A 27,552-nucleotide genomic window follows, 5' to 3' on the forward strand; every position below is an offset into this window, starting at 1 on the left:
AGTGATCAACAGGAGGAGTTATTGGTGCAGACAAACTCTTAACAGAGCAACAGCAGGTTTATTTTGGATATCAGGGAAAATTCCTTCATGGAAAGAATTGTCAAGTGTTGGAACAGGGCTCCCAGGGCAGTGATGTACCCCTTATCCCTGGAGGAATTGAAAAGCTGCGTGGATGTGGCACTTGGGGACAAGGTTTAGTGGTGGCCTTGGCAGAGCTGAAGGAACAGCAGGACTTGATCTTGGAAGTCTTTTCCAACCTAAATAGTTCCCATTGTATCACATAGTCACCATTGTATCACATATCACATATGTATATTTTTTATACACTTGATTTACAATTAATACTATATTTTAGTGCACCAAAATGATCTTTTGACACCTTGATCCTTGATTTCTTTAGGGATTTAGGAGCACGTTTTGCTGGATCATCACTGAGTGAACACCTTGTACCCACAGCCGTGTCCATGGTGCCAGACTTAGGGCAGGGAGAACACGGGGGCAGCTGCCTTGAGGATTTATTTGTGGGGACAGCAGCTCATTACAGCCTTGACAAGCCCTGCTGGCTGCAGATTGATTGTGTCCCGGGGAGCTGGTGGGAGATCTCGGGGCAGGAGTTGCTGACTTCACGAAGCGTTCAAAACAGGACGCTGAATCACATCCTGGCCGGCGGCAGCATCCTGCCTTAGCGTGCTCCGTACAATGGGGAGGCACCGGCCCGGCCCCCGGCCCTCGGGAGCTCTCAGTCCGGAGGCGTGGCCCTGGAAGCTCAGGAAGGTGTAATTAGACCTTTACGTTTTGTGGTGGGCTGTGTGTGGATGTTCAAAGGCCGCAGAGCTAGGGAAATGTTCACTTATTTGACACAATTAAGATCTGGCCTTTCCAGGAAACCATTGCTGATTTGAAGTTGAGCAATACGAGGAGTTTACTTGGATGTAGGTAGAGCAACAGTAGGAGAGCTGCCAATTTAAAGATGTGATGATTAGACTCTTTTGGAATTGTATCTAAATCTTTCTGGATTTTTTTTTTTTCTTCTGTGAAACCTCAGCAGTTTGGCAGAACCTAAACCATGAGGCCCTATTATCAGAGGTGCTGGCTGTGCACTGAACACTTGTTCCTGTAAAAGGCCAGCGTGGTCACTGTTTATTTAGGTGTTAGAGCTGGGTCAGAACAATATTTTGGTTTCAAATGCCTCTAGATTTTAAATATCTTAATCTTTGATAATTGTCTGCCAAGATCTGTGAGTCAGGCATTTCTCATACAAATCAGAGCTCTGTTCTGCCTGGCAAGTGCTCCTAAGATGTTTTTGGAATGGGGAATGGACAGAACACCTTCCTAGGCCTGATTTTAGTTCTAATGAAGAGTGTTGAGATTATTTCCTGAGAACACTGATTTTTTCCCAAACATTTACAGATCCCTTTGCAGCATTTAAATCCCTGATGCAGAATCACTTTACCACTGCACAAAAACAAGCCGAAAATAAGTCCAGATTCAAACAGATTAGGGTGCACTCCACATCCATCAGTTGTTTAGGCTTATCTGGGATCAGGACTCTCCTCTGCAAGGCTTGTCTTCCCTCTCTGAAAACTTTAGTTCCTTGAAGAAATCCTTGCTGCAAGAACTGCTGGTGAAGGAAACCTTCATATCAGGGACCAAGTCAGCCAGAAATGTGGGGAATGGGACAAAATGTCCCTTTCAGACTTCCCAATAAGCTGCCAGGTTCCTTGTTTGTTCTGTCTGCCATCCAAATGGTCACATCCAACCGTGTCCAACATTTGCATCCCAGTGGAGACTGCTGCCCATGGCTTGGCATCTCCCTCCCTGCCCTGCAAAACATCCTGAACTCCAGCTGATTGTTTCCCTCTGCAACTCATCCTCCTTGGAAAACATGGCTTTGGAGTGGAGGGGGGAAAAGAAGGATCATCCTGGGCTTTTTACCACCACTTTTCCATTGCAAGTGAGCTTTGCCCCTGCCTGGCTCTCTCCTGATTTTGGGAATTCTGGCTGTGTACCCTCAGAAGCTGGGAAGGGAGGCTGCAGTCTAGTCAAACACTCGAGGTGTCAGGGCTGAGCCAGAACTTTTCTCACTCTGCTCTTAGCGCATGTGATCCGCCTGGATTTGTTTCATTTTGTTTTTCCACATTACCAGTGTGTCAAGTACTCCCTGGTCTCTGCTGCCTTTTTTGGAGCCGTTCTGAAACCTGGCAGCTGAGCTGGTTTTTGGGTTGCTGTGCCACCAAGATTCCCAGCCGTGCTTCCGATGCCATTGTCTGTGTCCTGGCTGACCTTCGCTCACTCCACTTGGAAGCTGCTCCCTTGATCCTTCGAGCTGTTATTCACCTTCCTTTTCTTTTCCAGTGGCGCCATTGGAGTGTTTCCACTTGTTTCTCTGGGAGACACTGCTGAGTGGGTGAAGTGGGGTGACTTAATAAAACAGTTCCAAGGATAAAAACAATGGGCTGACAGGAGGAATGCAGGATGGGCCTATGTGCTGACAGCTCGGCCGGGGAGGAGGACAGGAGCAGGATCAGCTCCTGCCAGGAGCGCGGGCATGCGAGCCTCTGCCATGCCGTCCATGGTGGGCATCATCCCACCTCTCCTTCAGCTTGGACAGTGCTCTGGCACAACTCCAGGGTTTGTCACCTGGCTCTCCCCTTACCTGTGGCCGTGGAGCAGCAATGGCAGGAACATGGCAACACCCAGAACAGTGGCTTGTAGGAAAACACAGGGAGCCAGTGTTTTGGGAATAGCCAGCTTCCCTCAGACCACCAGGGAAATCCATGTTTTGCTGATGCTGGGATCTCTGTGTGTTCCCCTGTGCCAGCTGCTGCTTTCCCAAGCCTTGTCCTCCAAGTCCATGAGCGTGAGCTGCTGTGCAGAGCAGCTCTGCCCAGGCCCCACAGCAGGGTGGGTGGCCCTGGGGTTGGCACAGCGGGCTGGGGACAGTCCAGGGCATGCACTGGGGTCACCAGTGCTGGGGCTCTGTAGGGTTAATACTCCTTTTCCTAGCAGCTCGTGCAGGCTGAGGTTTGGAGAAGATCTGGCCAGGCCTCCTGAGACAGCGACTGTCACCAAAGTGACATCGTGTTTCAGTGGGAATCTCAGGAATGCTCCTTGGGGTTCAGACCGAGTTCCAAGGCCATGGCGTAGCTGGGTGATGCCGGGATCAGCCTCGTGCCTTTTTGAACTCGGCGATTAATGGGATGAGCAGAAAGGATTTCTTTTTCCTTGTGAAACAATCTCTTATTTTATTTGGCTTTTCACCATCCAAGTACTAGGGATTCCTAGAATTTTCTCATTCCTGGCTGTTTGGGAGCAGTTCTGTCAATTTATTTTGCGCAAGTCTGCTGGAATGGGGAATGATCCTGCTCATTTGTTTGTTTCCCTCTTCCTGCCCTTTCTTTTGGAGGGTTTATCTCAGCTGCTCCTGGGTTGTCTACAGGCACAGCCTGGATCCTGGGGTTGCCCCCAGGGTGGGATACTCAGAGCTGAGCTGGTTCCACTCAGTGCAGGATTTATGCTGATTGCTTCTCCAGCCTGATGTATCCCAGGAGTGGCTGGAGGGACACCATCAGCAGTCTGTTTCTGTTGGGAAATCGGCTTTTGTGGGCTTCATGATTGATTTCATTTTTCTTTTTTTTTGCCCTTTGTGCCAGAGGAGTGTTTGTGTGTGAATGGCCTGCAGTGTCTGCAGCCCTGTCAGCATTCCTGCTGGGATGTGGCCCACGATCCCCACGCCTCTGAGCTCAGCAATGCACACTCACACTCCCCTTGGTCCCTGCTCTGCTGAGAACAGCAAAGCCTGTTGAGTTTGTTGGTCTCTCCAACATCTCACTTCTTTCAAAAAAGATGGGAGAGATGTTTCCTTCTACAACCAACACTAATACCCCCCAGCTGGAGCTGCTGCCTGGCTCCTTCCTGGCACAAAGATGCCCTGGCTGTGTCTGAGGAAGGGGAGATGTTCTCCCTGTGAACCTGCCCACATTTTGCTTTTCTTAGGGTGACTTGTCTTTAGCTTAGGAGGTTTGGGAATAGTGACTTTGGGTGTGGAAGTCATGGGTATGGAAAGAGCTTTCCTGCCTTGCATTTCTGGTGGTAGAAACACCTCCAAGTGGTCCTGAGGAGATCTCTTTGACCTCGCCAGGTGTTTTGGGCTCCTGCCCTCCTGACCACGGGTCAGTTTGTCAGCATATCCCAAATCCTACACATGTGCAACAGCACTTTATTCTCTCTGTTCTAAATCATCTTCACACGTGCTGGAACTGGGCTTTTCCAGGTGCTGCTCTGCGGGGAGCACACTGCTCCTGTGGCAGCCCTGCTCCATGTGGGGCTGAGCTGGGATGGCTGTGCTGATATTCCCACCTGTGTTTGTCCGGGTGATTCCCTTTAATCTTTGTGTGACACGGAGCAAAGGCCACTTGGACACACTCCATTAAGAGCAGGAGAAGGGGCTTGCTGCTGCTGCTGCTGGGGTCCCTGGGCTGTTCCTGGGGCTGTGCCATGGGAAGGAGCAGCTTTGAGGTCCCTTCTTCCCCTCTGCTGTTTCGTGTTGCCCAGGCCCCTTCCAAAGGCCCCTCTCGTGCTCAGGAAGTGTTATCAGATGTGCCTCTATCAGGCCAGAGCAAGCAGTGCCTCCGCCTTAACCGTCGGCTTTTTTGGGGAGCAGGAGCCACACAGCTGCTCTCAGCTCTTCCTGTTTCTCTCCTTTCTGTTTGATGTGCTCCTTCCCAGCTTGGGTTGTGTTGCTGTTGTGGTGTGGCTGTGGGACAATGCCGGTCCCCTCTGCTCGCTGCAGTGTCCTGCCTAAAATCCACCCTCTGGAATAGGGGGTGGTCTGGCTGGGCTATGGGAGCATCCAGCAGGGCTGACTTGGTCCCTCTCCAGGGCTGTTTTGTCTTCTTTCTCGGTTGCCTTGAGGTGGCCAAGCTTGTTCCAGACCAAGCAGCAAAGAGGGGACTAAAAAGGGGAAAAAAAACCCTGTTTTCTTCCTCCTTATCAACAGGGCTATAGAAGAGGGAAGTGTGTTCCATTCTGTGGTGCTGGAGAGGCTTGGTTTTCCCTCACCTTATCAGTTTGGAAATGTTTTGAGTAGAAGATGCCATGAGACCCAAGGAACTGGGAGGCATTACCATGTTTGCCTTTGTAAAATCATTACCAATTTTGAGAGAAGCAAATACTCCTTTTCTTGTGGGGATTTGGTTTTTTTTTTTTCTTCCTTAAACACAGACCTGGTTGCAGGAGGCTGCTCACTTACCTCAGGCTTGCACTTCCCAAGAAAAATGGTTTTCTTTCTCCAGACTCTGTGGATCTTTATTTTGAGATTAGTTCTGTAACTATAAGATGTGTTAATAGACTCTTTTCTTGTGTGTCCTGCAAGATGATTATGGCTTATGTGAGATTCCCCACTAAAACATGGAACTCGAGCACATGAGGCTTGCGAGGATTCCTCCTGGGACACCTCACAGCTGGAGCCACAATGGCAAAGCAAACTGCCTGGGGAAAACTGTTGTGGGACTGGCATCTGGCTGCCCAGGAGCATGAGCAGTTCTGTCTCTTTTCCCAAAGTCCAGTGTTTTTAAAGGATTACTTAGTGGCATTCCCTGCCCCGGGGGGTGGCAGTTTGTACCGCCGAGAAGGCGCTGCCTATTGTGTTCTTCAGCGACTCGAAATGGGCTTGATGTGTGTTGTAGCCACGCTCCTCTGGAGCTTTCCCAAAGGGAAAGAAATATTTCCTTTTCAAGTTGAGCAGCACGGAGCCAAGGGATGGAGCAACAGCCTCTGGAGCCGGCTCTCAGCAGGGCTGTGGCCATGAGCACCCTGTCCTTGCCAGCCTCTGGGGGCAGGAGGGACTGTCACTGTCTGTACACTCCTGTTGGAGGTGTTGGAAGTGTTGGTTTTTCCCTCTCTTAGGGTGATTATTTCCTGTGTTTGGTAAGCTGAGGTCAGGGAGTGGGAGGAGAGCTGGTCTGCAGCTGTATTGGAGCATCAGGGTCCTGGGGCTGTGAGTGGGCTCTGTGTTTATTCGAGAGCCTGAAATGACTCCTTGTAGAGAAGTTGTGCTGGTCAGGATTCCTGGAAGGGCATCCAGGGATTGGGTGGTTTCTGTGGTGTGTGCCAGTCAAACTGGGTGAAAACTGGCTGAGAGTGCACAGAGAGCTCCTCATTCCCCTGGTCAGGCTGGTGGGACCAGAGTGGCCTTATGGTGTGTGCCTGCAGAAAGAACTGGGGTTTGTAAGGAACAAATCTTCAGGGAATTCAGTGCCAGCCAGCCCCTAACACACAAACACGGAGCACCTGAGAGATTCCTTGTCCAGTGGGAGCTCAGGAACTCGGGAATGGCTCTGAAAATCCAACGAGGGAACTGTACACTGAGGGAAGGACCATTTGAATTTCCTGTATCTGTATTAAAGCATTGCTTTAACTGTAAAGGAATGAACAGGCATCGGTCCATAGGATGCTTTTCCTCTAGTCCTGTCCCTCGAAGGGAATGTGGACTTCCCGCAGCCAGGGGCTGTGTGGGTGCTGATAGGAGCCTCTGGAGCAGGAGGGGGGAAGCAAACAAACAAACAAGTCTGGAGGAGGGAAACGATTAGCCGAGCCTCAGCTGGTTGTTTCCCTTCTTGAATGGCTCTCTTTCATCAGGATGTGTTGGGACAAGTGCTTTTTCAAGCCAGGATATCAGTGGAAGACACAGTGTTCCCTAAAAGCCATCCAGTTCCCGGGGAGCATCAGCAGCCGCGATTCCTCTGCTCCGCACAGAAAATACGCTTGACCTTTTCTTTGCCTTCTGGTGTTTTTTATGGGTTGAGAAGCAAAAGGATGTGAGTTTTCCAGCTGGTTATGAATCTTTTCAATTTGCCTGACTTCTGTCTGACGCTGGGGCCACCACCATGCTGCCGCTGTGCAAAGAAAACCAGCCCGAATTAGTATGTATGAGCCACGGGGTTGTGCTTCGGGGCATCTGTCACCCCTGCCGAGGGGCAGAGGTTGGGGATGTTCTCTAATGCCAGGATTTGGGTGTTCTTTAGGAGGGGTTTTTAATTAAAAAAAAAAAAAAAAAAAAAAAAAAAAAAAAAAAAAAAGAGTTTTAGTTGTTTACTGGGATTGCAGGATTTAAAAGGGAGTCGCACTGAGCTGTGTCCAGAGCAGTTGTGTGGAGTGGCAGAGCACAGACAGTTCCCAGAGCGGAGATAAGGGCTGGGCTCGGGTAACGTTGTTGTTACACTACTGTGTAAACTATGAGCAGAGAGGCGTTTGGGTGTGTTCCCTGTGTCCTGCACCGTGCTGGGCACATGGAAACGGGAGCTGGTGTGTTGATGGGGAATGCTGGGGGTACGGAGGGTTTGTGCAGGGTAGGAACTGGGATTTCAGTGGAAATGGAAACCTTGCTCTCAGCAGGCTCCTGGCTTTGCTTTCCAGTTCATTTCCACGCACATGGATACACGGGAACAAAAATTTTGCTCTGTGAGTTGTCCTTTTCCTGGATCACTCGCTGCTCTAGCAGCACAGCTTTCCCTTTTGCCTGCAATTGGGAATATTCTGCTTTATTGTCACAGATTTCCTGACTGCAGGAAAGGAGAACATCTGCCAAGGTGTATCACCAGAGCAGGAGAGGCTGATATATTTGGGAAGGAGCTCTGTTTTTTCCAAGGTTTTTCCTGCAGTAGAAATCCTAGTCAGTACTTTGAGATCAAAGATCCTTTGGGGTAAAACACTGGAGTAAAATACCCTATTTCAGGATATTTTTTTTTGCTTTCCCAAAGAAATCTTTCCCCAGATTCTCAGGGTGGGAATGCTGTGAATTATCTCCTGGTGCATGATCTAAGCATTCCCTGCCTCTGGTGAGTGCTGAATATCCCATACTTGTGTGGGGGTCGCTGCCTTTGTGTCACTTCTGGCCTTTTTTTAACGCTTTCCTGTGAGGTCTGGGGTGAGAAGGAAACTTCCTGGCTGCCTCCTGGAGGGAGCCACGTTGCCATTTGCAGCCCTGGGTGCTGTGTCCTGAGCCAGGCTGAGCTTGGATCCTGCTCAGACCCAGCCAGTGAGGTGAGAGGGGAGTGTTGGAATCCTGTGGGAATGGAAGTGGAGAGTTGTTGGAATTAGGGTGCGCTTCTCCTGCTGTGTTTTATTGATCTTGTGGAGCCTGAAATTCAGACAAAAATCTTAGTTCACTTTTTAAAAGCAACTGAAATCTCAAATTTAAACCTGATCCAGATTTTTCTGGGGAATTCTTGAAATTCAGTTGAATCAGGAGGAATCTTTGCCTGGGAACTTGGGCTATGCTCTTAAGAGATTAGAAAATCTGAAATGACATGAATTTCATGTCTCCTCACAAAAACGCTGAGGTAGAACAGAGCATTGGGAGCATTACCACTCACTCCTGCCCCAAGGCAAAGACCATGGATAAAATATGGAATAGATGAGTGCTGGGAGTAGAAACTCCAGTGGGATCATTTGCTGGAGCATAAGGAGCTCCTGTGTAGCACAGTCTCATAATGGAGCATTTCTGTTTAGTAGGTGCAGACATTAATTAATGGTGATCTATGGCTGCAAGCGTGGGGTGGTGGAAAATTGGGCTTTGGAGCAACAAATGGCTCTTGTGCTGTTTGGGGAGCAGAGCAAACACATCCCAAGCAATTCCTGTGCAGCTGAAAGGTGCCTCAGGAGACAGGGATTTCCAGCCATGTGGGAAATGCAACTTCACTGCTTCTGGCCAAAGCTGAGCTGCTTCTGAAGGATTTCCGAGATTCTCGTGTGTGTCCGGAGTGGTGAGATCCGGCTGTGCCGGTGCTGTTCTGCTTCTCCCTTATGCTCCAGCCCTGGGTGTCATTTCCCTCTGGAAATGTCACTGTGTTTGCTCAGACTCTTATCCCAGGATGCTGATCCAGCCACAGCAGAGCCAAGCCTTGCGCTGATTGTTTTTTCCTGAGGATCCAGAATTGTGTCCTTTCCCTTGGGATGTGCAGGTTCCATCTCCCTTCCTCTTTAAATCTGCACAGTTGCAGGTTCTTGTTTTTGCATTCCAAAGAAATGTCAAGAACTGCAATCAGCAGGAAGTGATGGGCTCAGAACCTGCTCTCCAGTCCATTGCAGGTCTCAGCCTGTAAAAAGTCCAACCCTTTGCTTCTTTTAAGTTGCAGGATTCCACAATCAAGTGATAAAGTCATTTCCAGCCCATGACAGCTCAGGCAAGTATCTCCTGCAGGGGCCAAGTAATAAAACAATGGTGGAAAATGACAGATGAATAATCCATGAATAATCCCAGAGTCATGCTGTGCAAGTGGCTGTGGCAAAATCCTACTATTTTACTGAGGAAAGCACTTCCTTTCCCAGATGTGCACATTTTGCTGCTCTTTCCTTTCTGCTGACTTCTGTGTGTTTGTTGTTTGTTTTTTTTTTTCCCAGCCTCAGCGAGAGCTTTTTCATGGTGAAAGGTGCAGCCCTTTTCTTACAGCAAGGAAACAGCTCCCAGGGCCAGCGAAGCCTCCAGCATCCCCACAAACATGCAGGTAATGGATTCAATCCCCTCTGGAGATCCTTTTTCCCTCCCACCCGAAGGGACAGGCTGATGGCACAGTGGGTGACACCCCAGGTTGTCCTGGTGAGCCTTGTACAACCTGCTGAACAAACCCAGGTTTTCACCCCAAATTCAAATTACTGAGTTTTTTATTGGTGTCATTGAGTTTTGGTTTAAACTTTTATCATTCTCTTGGAACCATGACTGGAATAGAAACTTACTCTCTGTGAAAATCATGGCATTTTGCATGGCTTTCTTTAGGCAGGGAAGCCTGAGCAGCCAGAAGGGCTGTGTGGAATCTTTCTCCCTGTTTTCTCCAGCCACAGAGGAGGAAATGTCACTTGTGCTTCAGTGAGTTAATCTTTGCCTCCCCTTTGGCTTGTGGCAGGGCTGAGTCACAGAGCTCAGCACCCCTTGGGCACTTGTGGATGTCCTGGACATTTCTCCAGGGGCTCTCCCAGTCTCCAGTAATCTGAAGCTTGGGACCTTTTGCTTTGAAACTTCCTGTTGCTGGTTTTGTTTGGATGTTGCTGGTCAGAGTAAGGGATGTTAGATCAGGATTTGGGTGTCTGGACAGATGTACATTTGTTAGCTCCTCATATCCTGGTTTCAGGAAAACCCCCTTTCCTGTCAGCTCACCACAGCCTGTTGGGAGTTTATCATGGCTTAAGAACAGACTGTCCTGCTTCCCCCAGTCCCTTCCAGTTGCCAGCTGGTGGGAAGAAATGGCAGGGAGTGGTGTGGTGAGTGCACATACAGATTTGGATGCAGATAAGGGCATCCAGGGAAGTTGATTCTGCTTCTCCAGTATTTATACCCTCTGCCTTTGGCAGTTTGGAAATAGGTGGGTACTGGGCAAGGAGAACTGGGATTTTGGGGCATTTTGAGAGCAGGAGCCTGTGGGAAAGGCACTGTGTGTTGCTGCTTAGCAAACACTCCAGCACAAAGGGGGTGTTTGAATGCCAAGCTTGGCTTTGGGTTTCTTGAACTGTCAGCAATTCCATGTACCCAGCAAACAGCCTACGGAAGGAATTTTATCTCACATGGAAAGTTATGAGTGCATTACTGAGTTATTAGATGGGAACTTGGTTTGTTTTCCTGTAGATTCCTTGTTCCTTTCATCTGCCCTCCCCAAATAGAAATGTACCCACAGGCCTAGAGCTGAAGGGACTTAGTGCATGAGCAGAACTTAGAGACAGAAGGGCTCCATCACCCAAACCAGGCCATTGCTGCAGCCCGTCCCTCTGGAGCTCACTCATGCTCAGTCACACCCTCTGTAGGGCTGGTGGGGCTGATCCCACCACGCTGGGGCTGATTCACAGCTCAAAGTTGTTCTTTTCTCCTTTGTTCCTGGTTTTTTAATCAGAGTTTTTCCTCCTCTTTTTCCTCCCTGGTTCTTATGGCCAGACTTTTGTCCTCTCTAGGGTGCTGTGACAGGAGGAGAATCCTCACTTGTGCCAGGCACAATCAAATTGATTTGATGGCTTCCAAATACTGTCAGGTTGGGTTCTCACCCATCCAGGGAATGCCCATGCAAGAATCTCATTGCTCTTCGTGCTCTCTGGGACAGCAAAGTTAATTTACCTCCCTTAATTAATATTTTTTTTACTTAGAAACATCCAGTTTCTTCAAAGGTTGAGACTGCTGATTCCTAGTGCAGCACGAGCCCCTTTGTGATGACTGCTCTGCTTTCTGTGCAGGTGACTTGCCCCAGCACCTCCAGGTGATGATCAACCTCCTGCGCTGTGAGGACAGGATCAAACTGGTAAGGACAGGTGTATTTTCCTGCTCTCATTTCTGTTGGAAGTGTTTGCAACAGACCTGTAGAGGAGCAGGAAAAGCATAGGCAAATCCTAGATTTCAGAGCTGCCTTAACTCTGTGCTGGTTTCCAGCCCTACCCCATTTTCCTGACCACTCCTTTTGCCCTGGTCCTTGTGTGTCCAGGTGTGAGTTGGGTCAGGGAAATGCTCTGCCTGAAATGGATTCTTTTGTTAGATTTAGTTTTCCATCCAGCTGACAAACAGTAATACAGGAGGAGAGACAGGACCTTGCTGGTTCTCTTGGACACTTTTAAGTCAGCCTTGAAATTGCATCAGCTGGGCTGGGCTTTCTTTTGAAGAAATCTGCAGATAAAAATCTGCTGTAAAAGTCACTTCTTTGCAGAGAAGCTGATGCCAGTTCTGCCTCCTGCAGGACTGAGTTATTTCAGTGAAGGTTTGGGAGTGGGAGAATCCTCTGAGCCTGCCTGTTTTCAGCTCAGTGCATGCCCAATGTTTTCACACTTCCTGTTTGAAACTTCAGAACAAACCTTAGGGCTACATTTTGTAACGTAAAAACCCAACCTCGAGCAGATAATCCCAGCTCATCTTCCCCTCACCAAAACAGCAACAAGCCTTGCTGTATCTCCCATACTAAATGAAGCTTTTGGGGGTAATCAGAGCCTCCAAAGCCTTGTGCAGCAGTGGCAGCACTAATGAGGCAGAGGTGGTTTGCAGGCCGTGCGTTTGGAGAGCGTGTGGACCGACCGCGTGCGCTACATGGTGGTGGTGTACAGCAGCGGGCGGCAGGACACCGAGGAGAACATCCTGCTGGGAGTGGACTTCTCCAGCAAGGAGAGGTAGGTCTGAGCTGGCAGCCAGGCAGGATGGGCTCTTTGGCAGGACCAAGCTGTCCCCAAGCAGTTGGGTCACCTGCATCTGCAGATTCCAGCAAGAGAAAGGACACAGGGTTGAGTTTTCTGACCTTTTTGTTCAAGAAAGTTTTCAGTCTGTGGAATCAAAGGCCATGGCATCCACCTCACCAGTGGGAGTCTGCACCCTGCAAAATGCTCTTGCAGACACATTTGCAAAACTGGAACTCGTTCTCTCCCCCAGACTCCGGTGTGTTGATGGAATGATGCAATGGAGCTGCTTTTGTAGTACCTTTGTTGCCAAATAACGTCAAAAAACAATACTGCAGAAGTGGCTCCAAAACCAACAAACAACTGTGTCAGCAACGAGCTGTTCCTTTTGTCTGACTGATAAGAGCACACAGTATTTGGAAAAGCAAGTGAAATATTTTGTTATTGCAGCCCCTCTCAGATTATTCCAGTTCTGGTGAGTTAGCCAAGGCAGAAACGCTCTTGGCTGAAGGAAAAGGGGCTGGTTTGGCAGAGCTGGAGTCAAAGGCTGGAGCTGCCAGGCTGTTGTGTGTGTTCTCCCAGGATTTAACAAGCCGCCCTGTCCTTGTGGTGCAGCCTCTTTGAGTTTTGTTTAATTCTGGAAAACCTTAGTGGTGGTTTCCCCTGGAAGGTGGGAAGGGGAAGCTTTGCACAGCAGAGGGATCTGTAGGGAAGCTCCCAGCTGTGCCTTGTGCCTTCCTTGTCAGATTATTGTCACTGGCTTTGATGCTGCCTCTGTTCTGCTCTGAGTTGCCCATGTGGCATTCCCTTGGTGTGCCACACCAGGGGAAGTTTGCCATGTCACCTCCACCCTGAAACAACCTTGTATTAATTTGCTCCTGGTGATTATTGATGTGAGGCAAGAGGAAGGATGGATTTCTGTTGCTGTCTGCATCACAATTTCCTTTAAAACCTGAATATCTCAGTAGCTTAATTATTTACAGCTGGAAGTTCCTGGCCTTTATTATAGCAGGGTTTTCTTGCCAGATTGTCTGAAATGAAAGTGTTCTTTTGGGTTAGATAACCACTAAAATCCATTTTCATTTGTTCCACCTGTTAGAGTGATCCCATGGAGCAATCACCATGAGTTATCACCTTGTCAGACCAGACTCCAGCTTCCAGGTTTATTTGATGGCCTAAAATATTATGAGAGATTACTAGAGCAAGGCTTGAGGATTTTAAAAATTAAAGAGTATTAATAATTTAGGCTATTGGCGTGACCACATCGTGGCCTATATTTAACTTCCTGTCTCACCATCTCTCTTCCAGTAAAAGCTGCACTATAGGAATGGTTCTTCGCCTGTGGAGTGATACTAAAATCCATCTGGATGGGGATGGGTAAGAAACCACATTGAAAGGATAAATGTGAATGTCCTTCCCTACCTGGGGGCTGCTCTAGGAGAGATTCTCCATAACCTTGCAAATGAAATGCCCATTTTGGATTCATGGCTGCAGAGTCCTTTTATTCAGACAGTGAATTCTTGTCTTGCTGCCCTCACACTGCTCCTGTGGTTCCAGGGAATGCTCTGAAGCTCCACTGAGGACTGGAGCTCCCATTCCTGGCAGTCTCTTGCCTGTCTTACTTGGGAGGTTAGAAAATCAGTGATAGAAATTCTCTTCCTGATTCTTTTGGCCTGTGGGTGCCCCAGTGCAGTGGCTGTTTGTAGAGGGCAGGTTGGGGTGCAGAAAAAAGCAAGTTTTGACTCAATTTTCCCTCTCTCCATCAGTGGCTTCAGCGTGAGCACTGCAGGGAGGATGCACATCTTCAAACCTGTGTCGGTGCAAGCCATGTGGTATGTGAGGGGCTGGGCTCAGGGAGACACTCTTCTTTCTGTCAGAAAATTAAAGAAAAAAAAATCAGCTGCATTTTAGGCTTCTCCACAATGGGCATTTAGTGAACTGCAGCAGAGATCTGCTTCCCTGTGTCAGCAGAGGGGCTGTGAGACTCCTGATCCCAAAGAAGGATCTGCTGCTTCAGTTCAGAGCAGCTCTCTGTCCTCCAGCATGGGGGAAATGGCACCAGGGAGATGAATAAATATGAAAGATGAGCTCAAATTCCTGGAGCTGCAAACCAAGAATTTCCTCTCTCTGCATGTTTCCTTCAGTGGCTGACAGAGGAGGTTCAGGGCCCATTGCCAGCCTGTGGCATTCCCTGTGTCCTGCCCCATTCCTGGGGTTCCTGCAGCCCCAGGTGCCCATTCACCTTCCAGCTCCTGCCACCCCTCCCCTGTGCCGGGATTCCAAACCCCTGAGGTGGCTGAGGCAGCAAATTCCTCCCTGAAGAGGCTGCTCCACATGGAACTGCATCTCCCTCTGCCTGGGCAGTGCTGTTTCCCCTTGGAGCCTGGAGAGATCCCAGTCCCTGCAGCATCTCCTAGGGAAGAGATACAGCTGTGGGGAAGGATGTTGTGCTAGGGATGGTTTGGTACAGAAACAAATAAAACTCCTGTTCCTGTCAGTTTTGAATTTGGTCCCTCCTGTTGCCGGCCTTGGATGCGGTTGATGTGTTCAGTGCAACAACTTTGGAGTAGAGCCTTAAAGAAAAGAAAAATTGAGGAGAGAAGGAAGGAAAAAGTAATGTTAGGATTTGCAAAAACACATGACCCAATCTGGGCTCTGTCTCTGGAGCCTGTCAGGGGCCAGGAATGCTGGTAAGTATTCATCAGGCTCTTTGCTGGAGGTGGTTGGAAAATTGTCCCTGTTCTTTATCTTCCTTTGGCTGTACAAGTTGGTTAATGATTAGATCCCAGAGCAACTTGTGCCTACTTCTTCCCTGTTAATTAGGAGAAGATTTCAACCCCTGCCTCAGCCCTGCTGTGAGAAGCCCCCAAGGTGCAGTTTGTGCCTCTTTGAGCTCTGACACCATAAATTTCCTGCTTTCAAAGCGCAAACTGCAACAACTAATACTGAAAATCGTTTTTCCTCTGTGAAACTCTCTCAGCTTCTGCTTTGTCTGCTCACAGCTGCCCGTATCTCTCCTCCCACCCTGCAGGTCTGCTTTACAGATCCTCCACAAAGCCTGTGAAGTTGCCAGGAGGTACAACTACTTCCCAGGGGGGGTGGCCTTGGTGTGGGCCACCTACTACGAGAGCTGCATCAGCTCGGACCAGAGCTGCATCAATGAGTGGAACGCCATGCAGGACCTGGAGTCCACCCGCCCCGACTCCCCAGCCCTCTTCGTTGACAAGTCAGTGCAGCATTTTATTTGGAAAAGTTTGCTTGGCTCATGAAGGAAATTTCCTCTTCTCCCTATTCTTCCTGGCCCTATTATTTTCTGGGGTTGCAAAAGCAACAAAAGAGAATTTGTGCGAAATAGTCAGACCTGAAACTTTAGCTTGTGATATAGTGTATGAGCACCAACAAGCTGCTTTTTTGTTGGGTTTTTTTTATTATTATTATTATTTCCATAAAAACTCCCTTTAACACAAGCCTTTGCCCTCACTCCTCAGTGCTGTGCTCATGCTGCCAGCCTGGAATCATCCTCTCCTCTTCCTGTTCCTTCCCAGGCCGACAGAAAGGGAACGAACGGAGCGACTCATTAAAGCCAAGCTCCGGAGCATCATGACCAGCAAAGACCTGGAAAATGTGACTTCCAAGGAGGTAAATATAAAAAAAATTTCACTCTTATTCTTCCTGACAGACTCCCTTTCTAGAGAGTGGTGAGCAGGCACCAAATTCCTGGGTGTCCCTGGCTTTGGAATATGCATTTCAACCGTTCTGTAAAGGCTCTGCTCTGGCTTTGCTGCATCTCCCTCCTGAGAGATCAGGATAATCCCAGCATCACAACTGTCTTTCAGGACCTCAGTAACAGCTGTGTGACTTTCAAATTAGATTTTAAGGTTTTATTTCCTTTTTTTTTTTTTTTCTGGACAAATGTCAGAGGACCTTGCAGCATTTTGCTGGTGAGTTTATGGATGGAAAATCACAAATCAAGGCTAGAGCTCTTTTGGATCCATCCCCCAGGCTGGTGTAATCCATCCACCCACAGTGCAGACGTGATCAGAGTGGGAATGGTTCTTTTTGGGGTGGGTTTTTGGTTTTTAAGGGAGGTTATTAACATGCAAGTGGTAGGAGGAAGCTGAGAACGTCTGCCTGTGGATGTGTTCCTCACTCCTCCTGCAGACAAGCTCTTGTTTTTTCTCTCTCAAATTACTAATTTTAAGGAGCAGGTACCCCAAAATACTTTTTTTCCTTCAGATGATATGTGAAGCTATATTTTCAGATTCTTAGTTTGGGAATTTAGGATACCAGGATGCCATGGCAGGGGACAGTGGTTTTAAACTGCTAGAGGGCAGGATAGATGGGATGTTGGGAAGGAAAAAAAAAAACAAACGAACAAACTGTTTGAGGGGCTGGGATGGAATTCCCAGAGAAGCTGGAATCCCTGGAAGTGTCTAAGGTTGAGCTGGGTGGGGCTTGGAGCAGCCTGGGATAGTGGAAGGTGTGGAACAAGATGAGCTTTAAGCTCCCTCCCCACACAACCTGTTCTGCATATTTGGACAGATGCCACATACTGAAATTCCTGGTCTCCAGAAGGCTGAGTCCCTGTTGCTGTTTTTAATGAAGAAGTGAAAAGTGTTCTGCAGGGAAGTGCCCACAAATGTTTCTGTTGGACACCAAGATTCCAGTGCCATCCTTTGTGTTTGCTCTGCAGATCCGAAACGAGCTGGAGAAACACATGAACTGCAACTTGAAGGAATTCAAGGAATTTATAGACAATGAAATGCTGCTGATCCTGGGTCAGATGGACAAACCATCCCTGATTTTTGATCATTTGTACCTGGTGAGTGTCAGGAGCTCCAGGAGGGCTTTGCTGTGCTGTGTCCAATCCTTTGCCACTAGATGGTACTCCAGGCAAAACCAGGCTCTGCCTCTGGAACAAAGACTTCCCAGAGATGAACACTTCGTGCTATTGGGTCTTTTTGTTGTTGTTCTGGGTAGAGTCAGAGGAATTGCTCGTGTTTCAGGGCAAAATCTGCTTCTTAGCAGTTCAGAGCTTTCTCTTGTGAAGGTTTGGGGGGAATCCAAGGTGTAACCACCCCCAGAGTTTCCGGATTTACCTCACTTCTCATGTGTGGCATGTCTGGGATCACAGGTGCATTCAGTTTGTTTCCCTGAACTGTTTTTCCCTGTGTTTAAAACTCCAGAGTGGCCAGGGGCAGTGATTTGGGATGAGCTCAGTCACACCCTGGCCTAGAACTAACTCTGTGGGTGAGTTGTACCCTGCTCCCTCCTTCAGCTGGTCCCTGCCTGCTCAGGACAGGACATCAGTGCCCTATTCCTGTCTCAGAGGCTGTTCCCAACATTGCAGTCAGCTCAGGAGGATGGCTGGGGCTGGGGGATTGCAGAACCTGAGGGAGAAGGGCTGGTTTGGGGCCCCTTGGAAACGTGTGCTTGTGGCTGTTGCAGGGCTCCGAGTGGAACGCTTCCAACCTGGAGGAGCTGCAGGGCTCGGGGTGAGTACTGCTCCTCCCAAGCTCCAAACCCTCCACTGTGTGCCTGCAATTCCCCCAGGACTCTGGAGAGGACATTTGCAGGCTCCAAACCCTCCACTGTGTGCCTGCAATTCCCCCAGGACTCTAGAAAGGACATTTACAGGCTCTAGGGATGATTTGGAGCCCATTCTCAGCCGTGGGGTAACTTCCCACCAGCAACTCTGGAGAAATCTCTCCAACCTCACTTTTATCACCAGCACAGAGCAAAAATAACAAAACTTGTCATTCATGAGGTCCATCAGAATCTCCATCCCCCAGTCTTCCCAGTGCTGTGCCAGGTGTGAATTCCTGCAGGCTGCAGAGGAGCAAAGGTTGCAGCACTAAGGAAAAGTCTCCATTCAGATGGAGCAGAGCTGCCTGTGGATGAGCAAACTCCTCCTCACCTGCCTGGACAGGCAGCTCCAGGTTTCTCTCCCATGCCCATGGTCCTGCTTGGCTCCATTCCCTGCACACTTTTTAGATCAAGGAGAATTCTGCCTATAAATATTTGCTGCTCACTCAAGGCCTGCACCAACCTTGCTGTAAGGAACTGAAATTCTTTACAATTTCAGCACAGCTGAAAATGTTTCATTTGGAGTCCTTGGGAGCAGATGTCTGCACATCATGGGACAAGGAAATCAAGCAGAGTGTTAATGATTATGTCTTGCACTGGGATATGCAGTGCCCAGAGGCAAAGCTGGACAAATTCTGAGACAAATATCCTATGTCCTTGATTTTTCTCACTGATAGGAGGTGATAAATCAATCTGGACGTTCATTCTTAGGTACATTGTTATCCCTGCTGTGATATTTGGCAGGAATCAAGAGATAGCATGTGACTCTCATGGTTTTGGTCAGAAGAAGGAGAAGGGATGGGCTTGCAGCTAAAACCTGCAGCTGGAGATGGCGATCCCTGGGTTATGTTCCCAGATGATTCACTTCTTTCTGCATCCCCAGAGCTATGTGGCACAGCGAGGAGTTCCTGTTTGGGCTACACAGACTCAGAGACAATAAATGGAATAAAAATAAACTTCTCCCTCCTGTGCCCAGTTTTGACACTTGGGATGTGCTGGCAGTGAGAGGTGGCAGCGTGGCCTCCTGTGTGCCCTGTGTCACCAGCTGTTCCAGGAGTTTAGGATTAGGGCTGTAGGTAAAACCTTACAGCTCGTGTTGGGTTGGATTGCATGGATTCACAGTGTCCCTCAGTGCCTGTTTGGTGACCATGGCAGCTCAGGGTGTCTCTCCTGTCACGCAGCATTGACTACATCCTGAACGTCACCCGGGAAATCGACAACTTCTTCCCAGGCCTGTTCGCCTACCACAACATCCGGGTGTACGACGAGGAGACCACGGACCTGCTGGCACACTGGAACGAGGCTTATCACTTCATCAACAAGGCCAAGTGAGTGCTGGGACACCTGGCCCTGGGGGAGGGCACATCCCAGCTCTCTGTGTCACATCCTGAGCCCTCACAAAGCCACACAGACTGCAGGGCCTTGGCATCATCATTCCGTGTTCCCAGAGCTCCCTCGTTCCCTGTCCCTTCCCAGACTGGCATTAACCTGTTCCTAACCCAGCATTTTTGTTATACTTTGTTTCGCTTCCAAAAGGAAATGAGGATGTTTCCTCTTCTGGAGACATTCTGGAGCTGCTCCAGCCGTGTCTGTGTTGGACCTGCCCCAGCTGTCTCTGCAGACAGAGCCCATCAAACCCTGCCAGGCCTCTACACTCAGCCTTTTCCCAGTGATCCCAGTATTCCCAAGACTTGGATGGAGGCAGGAAGCTTCATGGTGGTCTCTGAAGTGAATGAGGCTGCCCATCTCTAACTCCCAGCTTTTCTGGAGAGGGATTCTTCTTCTGACCCTCATCATCCCACGTGTTCTCCCCTCCGGAGCTGTGATGCAGGGTGGGCAGAGCGGGGAGCTCTGTCCCTCTTCTGGTGAAGCCCTGACAGATCCATAACCGGTGACACGGGATTTATTCTCCTGTTTGTCCTCCTGCAGGAAGAACCACTCCAAGTGCCTGGTGCACTGCAAGATGGGCGTGAGCCGCTCCGCGTCCACCGTCATCGCCTATGCCATGAAGGAGTTCGGCTGGTCCCTGGAAAAGGCCTACAATTACGTGAAGCAGAAGCGCAGCATCACGCGGCCCAACGCCGGCTTCATGCGGCAGCTGCTGGAGTACGAGGGCATTTTGGATGCCAGGTGTGGCTCGGGATGAGTGGGAGGGAAAGGAGCTGGTTGTGGATAATGTCACAAAGGATTACTGGATCTCTGTGGGGCTCTGTTGGGGTGAGGGGTGTAGCCTGAAGAGCACAGGCAGAATCCTGGGTCAGTCGTGCTTTTCCTAAACCTTCCCTGTGCCAGGCTTCCTGCATGGAAATTAGCTGGGAGAGCTGCTGTGGTGTAACTCAGTGAGGGTTTCTCCGTGCTTGGGAAGCACGTTTGGATTTCTCAGCAGCCAGTGCTGCTCAGCACAGCATTGTTCTTGTTTTATGAGGCAGAACTGAGTTTGGGCCATTCTGGAGGCAAAACGTTCGTGGTTCTGTGCCAGCTCCAGGGCTCTGTCACTGCGAGGGCTGTAGTATTTGTCTTCTGAGGACAGAGGAGAGAATTCTGTCCTCTGGTTCAGCAGGAACTGTGCCACGGGACGTGCAGAGGGGTCAGTTCGGGGTGTTGTGCTCTGAGGGGGCTTCTGTGCCCTGAGGGGTCTCCCAAGCTCTGATCCCACCACAGCTGTACTCAGGGCACTACTCTGGGAGAAAAAATCCCAATGCTGAAGGTTGTTCATCCAAGTGGGATCTCAGGTCTGGGCCCAGCCCCTGGGTTCTGGGCTGTGGAGATGGAAGGAAGCTCCTGGCACTGGGCGTCCTGCAGGGCAGTCACTCGTGTCCTTGTCCTCTCCCCAGCAAGCAGCGCCACAATAAACTGTGGAAGCAGCAGGCAGAGAGCAACCTGCCCCAGAACACCGATGGCACCACGGGGTCGGGAGACTTCTTACTGGAGAGCTTGGACATCGACCTGGAAAACCGCCTGGCTGACCTGGACATGCCTTCCCAGTCTGCCTACCTGGACAACCGTGCCGGCTCCGATGGGTCCGTGGGCTTCGGGTACTGCTTCCAACGCCTCTCGGACACGCTGCTGGAGAACAAGAGTCCTGGGGACAGGGAGGGCTTCTTCCACATGGAGCAGCTGGAGCGGGATGCCCTGGTGGGACAGCCTCCATCTGCACCATCCCAGGGGAGGCTGCTGGAGATGGAAAAGGCCCCAGAGAGAGCGGAGCCACTGGCAGAGCTGGGCAGCTTCTGTGAGAAAGAGGCGAAGAAGAAACTGGACTTCAGCCCCAGGAAGGGAAGGATGGTCCTTGGGGAGCCAGGGGAGGATGGTGTCAGGGAGGAAAATCCCATGGAAAAGTGGAAGCGGCGTTTGTCCATGCACAAGGAGGAGAGCAGGCTCAATAGGGAGAACTTGAATAACAACAACAGCAAAAGGAGTTGCCCAGAGGATTTTGAGGTGCGTATGGAGGTGAGATGGAGGTGATTGGCATGGCTGACTCTGCTGCAAGTGAAACTGCTCTTCTCATCCTCATAGCCCAGTTTCATTTGACTTGGATAAAGCCTTTCATTCCATGATGAGCTTCTCCCCTTTCGAGGCGCTTCTCACCAGGGCTTTGCTTGCCCGAGCTGTGGATGTAGATGCCAGAGAGTGCCCAGTGAGTGCCCTGTAAAGTGCTGTGGGCAGCTCGCTTGCATGACCCTCGCTTGGCACGGTAGGTATTCCTTGGAGACACTGTCTGCTGTGAAAGCACGTGGCTTTAGATCCTGCTGTAGGGCCTGAGGTGGAAATGGGCTTTGTTCCAGATCTCTTTGGCTGTCCCGCACCTTGTGGGCTGTGCCGGTGTCTGTTCCGTGCTCGTTGATCTGTCCCTGTTTTCTCTCCTGCAGCACGATGCCGTGTTTGGGATCCTCAGCAAGGTGAAGCCTTCCTACCAGTCCTGCACTGACTGCATGTATTCCTCAGCGGGACTGGCCCCCGACTCCTTCGGGGAGCAGTGCGAGAGGCTCGGCGCCGGCGCCGCACGGCGCAGCAGCACCATCTGCACCCAGCCCCCGCTCCTGTCCCACCTGCACTCCCACCTGATGGAGCACCTGCCCAGCAGGGCACCCCCCGAGGAGCCAGGCAGAACTAAACATAACGAGGCTCCGCTCCCTCTGGCGCCAGGAGCCGGGGCTGTGGAGGTTGGCACGTGCAGGTCACCGGATCAGCACTGCGGCCTTTTGGAGAGGGGGAAAGATGCGCCAAAAACCCCCGAAAAGACTCTGCTGCCCAGGAGGAACTCCCACTGTGACAGGAGCCTCCTTCACACAGAGGTGGTGAGGGAAGAGTCTCTGGCCAGAAAGGACCCCAGACCTACCAAGGACCTGAAGTACCTGTTGTTCAGCAAAGACTTGGAAAAGCCGAGCGCCAACAGTTACTTGATGCAGCACCAGGAGTCGCTGCTCCAGCTGCAGAAAGCAGGGTTGGTCAGGAAGCACACCAAAGAGCTGGAGCGCCTCAAGGGCCTGCCCTCGGACGCCTCGGCGCTGCTCCGGGACAGCCCCCTGGGCAGGGTCGACTCCAGCATCGTGGAGGAAAGCGAGGACTTGATGTCCCATCCCAGCCTTGTGCCTCTCCTGGCACCGGCCCCACTGGTGCACGGAGACGCTGAGAACGAGGTGGAGAAGCTGGGGGTGAAGCGTGTGCTGGAGGGGATCTCCCAGAAAACCTCCACGCCGGCCGGGTGCCGCCTGGAGCACACGAGCAGCTTCACCAAGGACTTCCTGAAGACCATCTGCTACACCCCCTCCTCCTCCCGCAGCTCCAACCTGACACGGAGCTCCAGCAGCGACAGCATCCACAGCGTGCGGGGCAAGCCCGGGCTGGTGAAGCAGCGCACGCAGGAGATCGAGACCAGGCTGCGCCTGGCCGGCCTCACCGTGTCCTCACCCCTGAAAAGGTCCAATTCCCTCGCCAAGCTGGGATGTCTTAACCTGTCCTCCGAGGACTTGTCGAGTGACGTGGACGTGGCCACCATCACGGACTCCAAGGAGGCCGTGTCCAGCGAGTGCTCTGTGCTCTGTGAGCCCCCGCTGAGGAGTGTGGACAGCACCTCCAAACCAGGGGTGAAACCTCTGCCTGGGAACTTGAAGAACACACTTTGGATGGGCAAAAGTTGATGCCTTGCAGGGGGAGGAGAGGGCTGGAGCATTCTGGGGGTTTGCAGCATTTATTCATTGCACCAGTGCTGTTTTATCATCTGACTTGCAGCAGCTCATCTGGTGCCACCTCCTCGTCCCCTCTTTGTGCTCCGAGAGAGGAGGAAAGAACCACGATGGGTCACAGTGAAGGGCACAAGGGAAATAAAATGTGTTGCATGGCTTAGAGGAGGACTTGGTTTGTGACTTGCCTGTTGTCCTGCAGGATACTCTTCCTAGTACTGTTTGCCAAGTGTAATAATGTGGATTTGTGTGTGGTTATGGATAGATATTTGTATCTCTATCTATATCTAAAATGCTGAAATATTCTGTTTCAAAGACTCAAAATAATTATTCATGACTTTTTTTTACAGAACAAACACAAGTCTCTACTTATAACAGGGCTCTTGTGGAAAATCCTTAAAATGGTGACACGCACACTACCTCTGTCCTTGCTGGCTTTTTGTCCTGGTTTGTTGTTTGAGGCTTTCATCCAAAAGGCTTTTCCCAGAATTCTTGCTGTTGTTTGAAGGAATTCCCTTAGCTGTAAAGGCCTGGAGGAGTGTGGACACAGAGGTTGTGGCTGGGAGGTGACAGAGTGCTGAGCTGTGTCCGTGGGGATGCTGTGACCTGATGTCACCCTGGCTGTTGCTGTCCCAGGTGTTGTGTTCTTGGGGTGTTTTGCTGTCGTTGTGGTTGGTGTTGTCGCAGTGGTGACAGAGCCTGGCCAGTGTTGCCTGTGGAGCATCGTGACGTGAAGCTGTGTCAGTGTTGTGGGGACCCTCTGTTGCTGGGCTGTGGGTGACGTGAGGTGGCCGAGGAGGAGCGGCTCTCCTGGAGCCCCGGTAGGTGACAGGGTGTCGTTTGTGGTTGTGCTGTCGGTTTTGTAGGACGGTCCTTGTGCCCGGGGCGCCGCTGGAGGAGTCCTGGGTGTTGTTTATGGTGGGCAGCAGGAGTCTGGGGGGCCCCAGAGCCGCAGCCAGGCTGGGCCTGTCCCACAGCTCGCAGGGCTGTGAGAGCCACGTGAGCCCTGCTGGGGGGAGCAGTCGGACAGAACCACGGACACGCTCCGAGGAGAGGGGTGCTGGAGGAAGGGTGGGCAGCCAGGCACTGTCTGTGCTCTCAGTCCAGTGTTGCCCCCTCCTGCTTGGATTCCATAGGGAATGCACATTTTCTGTGAATGTTTTTGGCAACCAGCCTGGTCAAGAGCTGCTCCATGTGAACCCTCGCTGAGTGCAGAGGGAAGAGCTTGGGAAGTGAGCAGGGGATGTGCTCCAAACCTTGGTGCCCCCTGATCCCATCTGAGGCCTTGTGCCTTTGGGTGATGTTTTGAAGTAAATTTGGTGAGGGTCAGGTGGATTTGCTCACTCTGGCTCTGAGTGGGAGTATTCCCACATTTTGTAATCTCCATGGAAAGGCTTTTTTGCAACTCCCCTCTGAGGTGGGGCAGAGCCAGGCTGCAGCAGCTGCTCTGAACTGTATTGATTGAAAATCCAGTGTCTCAAGGAAGGGGGCTGTGCATTTTCCTGCCCTAAATGCCTGGAGTTCCCTTTTTCCCGTTTAGCATAAGATCCTGCATGTGTGAGGAATTCTAGGGACAGGCAATCGGTGAATAATTGTCCCTCCTGAAAGAATCTGAATTTGATTTGCACTTGTTCCACCCGGGAGAGCTGATGTGGAGCAAAAGCTGCTCCAGGAGGGAAGTTTTGCAGGAGTCTCTGCTTGTTTGGGCTGAGGCAGTGCTGGATCATGCTCGAGGCAGGATGAAACCCCACAAGCCAGGGCTGGATCCATTCCCTGTGTTTGGATCATCTTTATCCTCCTCCTGCACCCAGATTCAGATTTGGAAGGTGTAAACGGAGGCCCCTGGGGCTGTTGGGTGCCGCAGGGTCGGAGCAGCGCCTGGGAAACCTCCGTGTCCCCTGCCCGGGACAATTCCACCATCACCCTCGGCTCGCCAGGGCTGCCACAGGTTGTTGTTCTCCGTGTGCTGCCGACCCTTCCCATCACTGCCTGGCTGAGGGAAGAGGTGCTGGGAACGGTTTTGAATGAATTTAGAGAATTCTGTGAACTGATACAAGCGAACATCCGATTTCCTTCCCGTCCCTCGAGTGCCTGCCGAGTTCTGCCGCGTGCAACCCGCGCGCTCCGGGCTCAGCTCGGCGCCTTCCCCGCCCGGCTCAGCCTGGATCGGCCCCAGGCCCCGCTCCGGGCTCGGGGCTCCCTCCGCGCGTGGCCGGGATGCAGACGCGGCCTGGAGGGAGCTCCGGGAGCTCCGCTGTGCCATTCCCGGGGGGTTGTAGCCAAACTCCCCCGTCCCGTCGGGTTTGTTGCATGACAAGGTTGATGTGCTTGTCCTCCCCACGTGTCGTACGTGTCCTTACGATGGAGTGCCTTACTCATAGTTTACAAACACTGTGTATCTGCTGAGCTGTTGGACTCTGCTGTTTGCTGTTCTTTAGGGAGTTTTTGGTGCTTTTGGTGTTCCCGGTGGCAGTGAGGCCGTCCCTCCTCCTGTCCTGCCCTCGTGTCCCCGCCGAGCTCGGCGCTGCTCACCTGCTACCGCTTCCCTCTGCTCTGGGCATGGCAGAACCAAAGGGCCCCGTGCCAGCCGCGGTGCCTGTGGCTGCCCGGTGTCCCCAGTTATTTATCCCATTTATCCCATTTATCTATGCATCGCTGCCGGAACGCGGGCGGGGTGTGCAGGGACACATCCCATCGCCGACACGCTTTGCTCGGCAGACCCAAAACCCCCGTCCCGTCCTGCCAGAAATCCTGGAATGCACAAACCGGCGCCTCATTCCCGGTCCAGGGGGTGTCGCTCCGTGTGGCAGCAGTGCCCGACCTCCCGGGCGCCCTTCCCGTGCCGCTGGGGTTTGTCCCGGCCGTGTCACCGGAGAGGTGGGGACAGTCCTGGTCAGTCCCTGAGGAGAGGGGCGAGTGACGTGTAACTTCTGTGCATTGCTGTACTCCATAACAACGTTCCTTTATTCCATGGTATTTCTTATCCCAATTTTATATGGAAATCTGCAGGATTTTTGTACTGTATGCCCGCGGGAGGGATACATCATGCACTTTTTTTTTTTTTTACTTTTGTTTGTAAAAATGTCCTGGATATTTTATGTTCTTCTTGTGAGGAAAAACAAATAAACTTTTTTTTTTTCCTTTTACAAATGAGTTTTGTAGCTTTGTTTGGAGGTGGAGAAGGAACAGACGCTGAAGGGGTGGAAAGAAAAGGAGGGAATGGGATATATCCCAGGAGCCACTGCCTGCCCTGTGTCATCATTCGCCATCTATCCTGGCTCTGCTTCCCTCATTTTTGGGTCCTGGCTGCTTTCTGATGCTCCTGAAGGCTGGATCCAGAGGAACAGAATGGAAATCAGTCGTTCTCCATCTGGTTCCTTCAGAGACCACAGGCTGGGTTCAGGAGAAGGCACTCACCTTCCAGAAAGGATGGCAGCAGTGGAGCAGTGGCACATGGAAAGGTGACACCTGCACCTTGCCGAGCCTGGAAAATCCCACCTGGGAGAGAGCCTTGATGCTGCCACAGCAACGTGGGCTGTGGAATTCCACAGGCCTGTGCTGAACCACGTGGCAGGTGTGGAAGCCCAGCAGCTCCCACAGGGACTCGCATGGACAGCGGCTCCCTGGCTGGGGAAATCATCTGCAAACAAGCGAGGGCACTGCCCTGGGCTGCCGGGGTAGGTTTGGAGCATTTGGGTCTCCTTCAGCTGAGGATATCCCCAGGGGAGGGATGGATCTCCAGGAGTGGGAGCAGCTCTGGCACAGCCAGGTGCTTCCACAGGAGCTGAGGCACTGGGAGCTGGAAGCAGATGTGTCCCTGCCCTGATTCCTTGGCAAAGGGACAAGGCCTTGGACAAAACAGAGGGAGCAGGGGCTGTATGGGGCTTATAAAGCCTGGAGTGAACTCTCTTCAAAGGTGGAAGCTCACACTGAGCTGGGAGCCCCAGAGCTCTGGATGGGAAGAGCAGCTTCCCGCTGTTGTTTGAGACCCTGGAGCACAGCCTGACCCTCAGCCAACACCGTTTTGGGGTCAGTGTTTGCTGTTTGCTCATTTAACCCACACATCCCTTGGCTGAGCCGACAGAGACATCGCTCCCTGCTCGGCTCAGGTTCCCAAAGATGGAGCCTCCCCACGGAGCCATTCCTGGGTGTGATTTGGATATGGGGAACTACAAGACAGGACTATGGAATGGCTGGAGCATGCCCAGGCTGCCCATGAGTCCCTGGCTGGTTGTTTTTGTTCTTGTTAGGATTGGAAATTGGTCCTTTTCGGAGCGGTTCCTCACAGCCCAGTGTTACATCCTGTTGTGATGTTGCCATGGCAAAACCAGGCAACATCTGGAGCAACACAAATTCTCTCCAGCGACCAGGGAGGGTTTATTTATAGCCTCGCTGACCAGAGGAGATGCCTGAGCCTGGAGCTGCCGTGGGCACTGGGTGCCCTCCTGGCTGGGAACTGGGGTGGTGGGAAGGTGCAGGGTCCGGCTGTGCCCCTTGTCGGTCTCCCACGGAGGAGCTGCAGGTGCTCCAAAGCTGATCTGCTCAGGGACCCTCTGATGTGAGGATGGTTCCCTGGCAGCATTTCCCAGTTCCATGTGGAGTTGGGGTGGTGAGCAGGTACTCTAATGGAGGTTTTGGGTGAAAAGAC

At 51.3% G+C, this 27,552-nt stretch overlaps 1 protein-coding gene across 3 annotated transcripts in view; it reads left to right on the plus strand.

The window, feature by feature from the left end:
• Window positions 1-23,260, plus strand: part of SSH1 (slingshot protein phosphatase 1) — a 31,020-nt gene extending 7,760 nt beyond the window's left edge. Inside the window, exons 1-14 of one of the 3 annotated variants that reach the window (XM_085593222.1) lie at window positions 6,479-6,818; window positions 9,403-9,506; window positions 11,215-11,279; window positions 12,011-12,132; window positions 13,444-13,512; window positions 13,902-13,967; window positions 15,167-15,361; window positions 15,681-15,774; window positions 16,829-16,957; window positions 17,584-17,630; window positions 18,903-19,049; window positions 19,651-19,851; window positions 20,556-21,159; window positions 21,591-23,260. In XM_085593222.1, the coding sequence (XP_085449348.1) occupies window positions 6,622-6,818; window positions 9,403-9,506; window positions 11,215-11,279; window positions 12,011-12,132; window positions 13,444-13,512; window positions 13,902-13,967; window positions 15,167-15,361; window positions 15,681-15,774; window positions 16,829-16,957; window positions 17,584-17,630; window positions 18,903-19,049; window positions 19,651-19,851; window positions 20,556-21,159; window positions 21,591-22,862 (3,312 nt within the window). In that variant the 5' untranslated portion in view covers window positions 6,479-6,621 and the 3' untranslated portion in view covers window positions 22,863-23,260. Of the gene's footprint in view, window positions 1-6,478; window positions 6,924-9,402; window positions 9,507-11,214; window positions 11,280-12,010; window positions 12,133-13,443; window positions 13,513-13,901; window positions 13,968-15,166; window positions 15,362-15,680; window positions 15,775-16,828; window positions 16,958-17,583; window positions 17,631-18,902; window positions 19,050-19,650; window positions 19,852-20,555; window positions 21,160-21,590 lie in introns of those variants that run through there. The other 2 variants (XM_077787218.2, XM_021544677.4) reach the window with 2 other exon arrangements.
• Window positions 23,261-27,552: the final 4,292 nt, after the last annotated feature.

Source organism: Lonchura striata, chromosome 15, assembly GCF_050655825.1.
Source record: "Lonchura striata isolate lonStrDom1 chromosome 15, ASM5065582v1, whole genome shotgun sequence".
In the NCBI taxonomy this organism is placed as follows: Eukaryota; Metazoa; Chordata; class Aves; order Passeriformes; family Estrildidae; genus Lonchura; species Lonchura striata.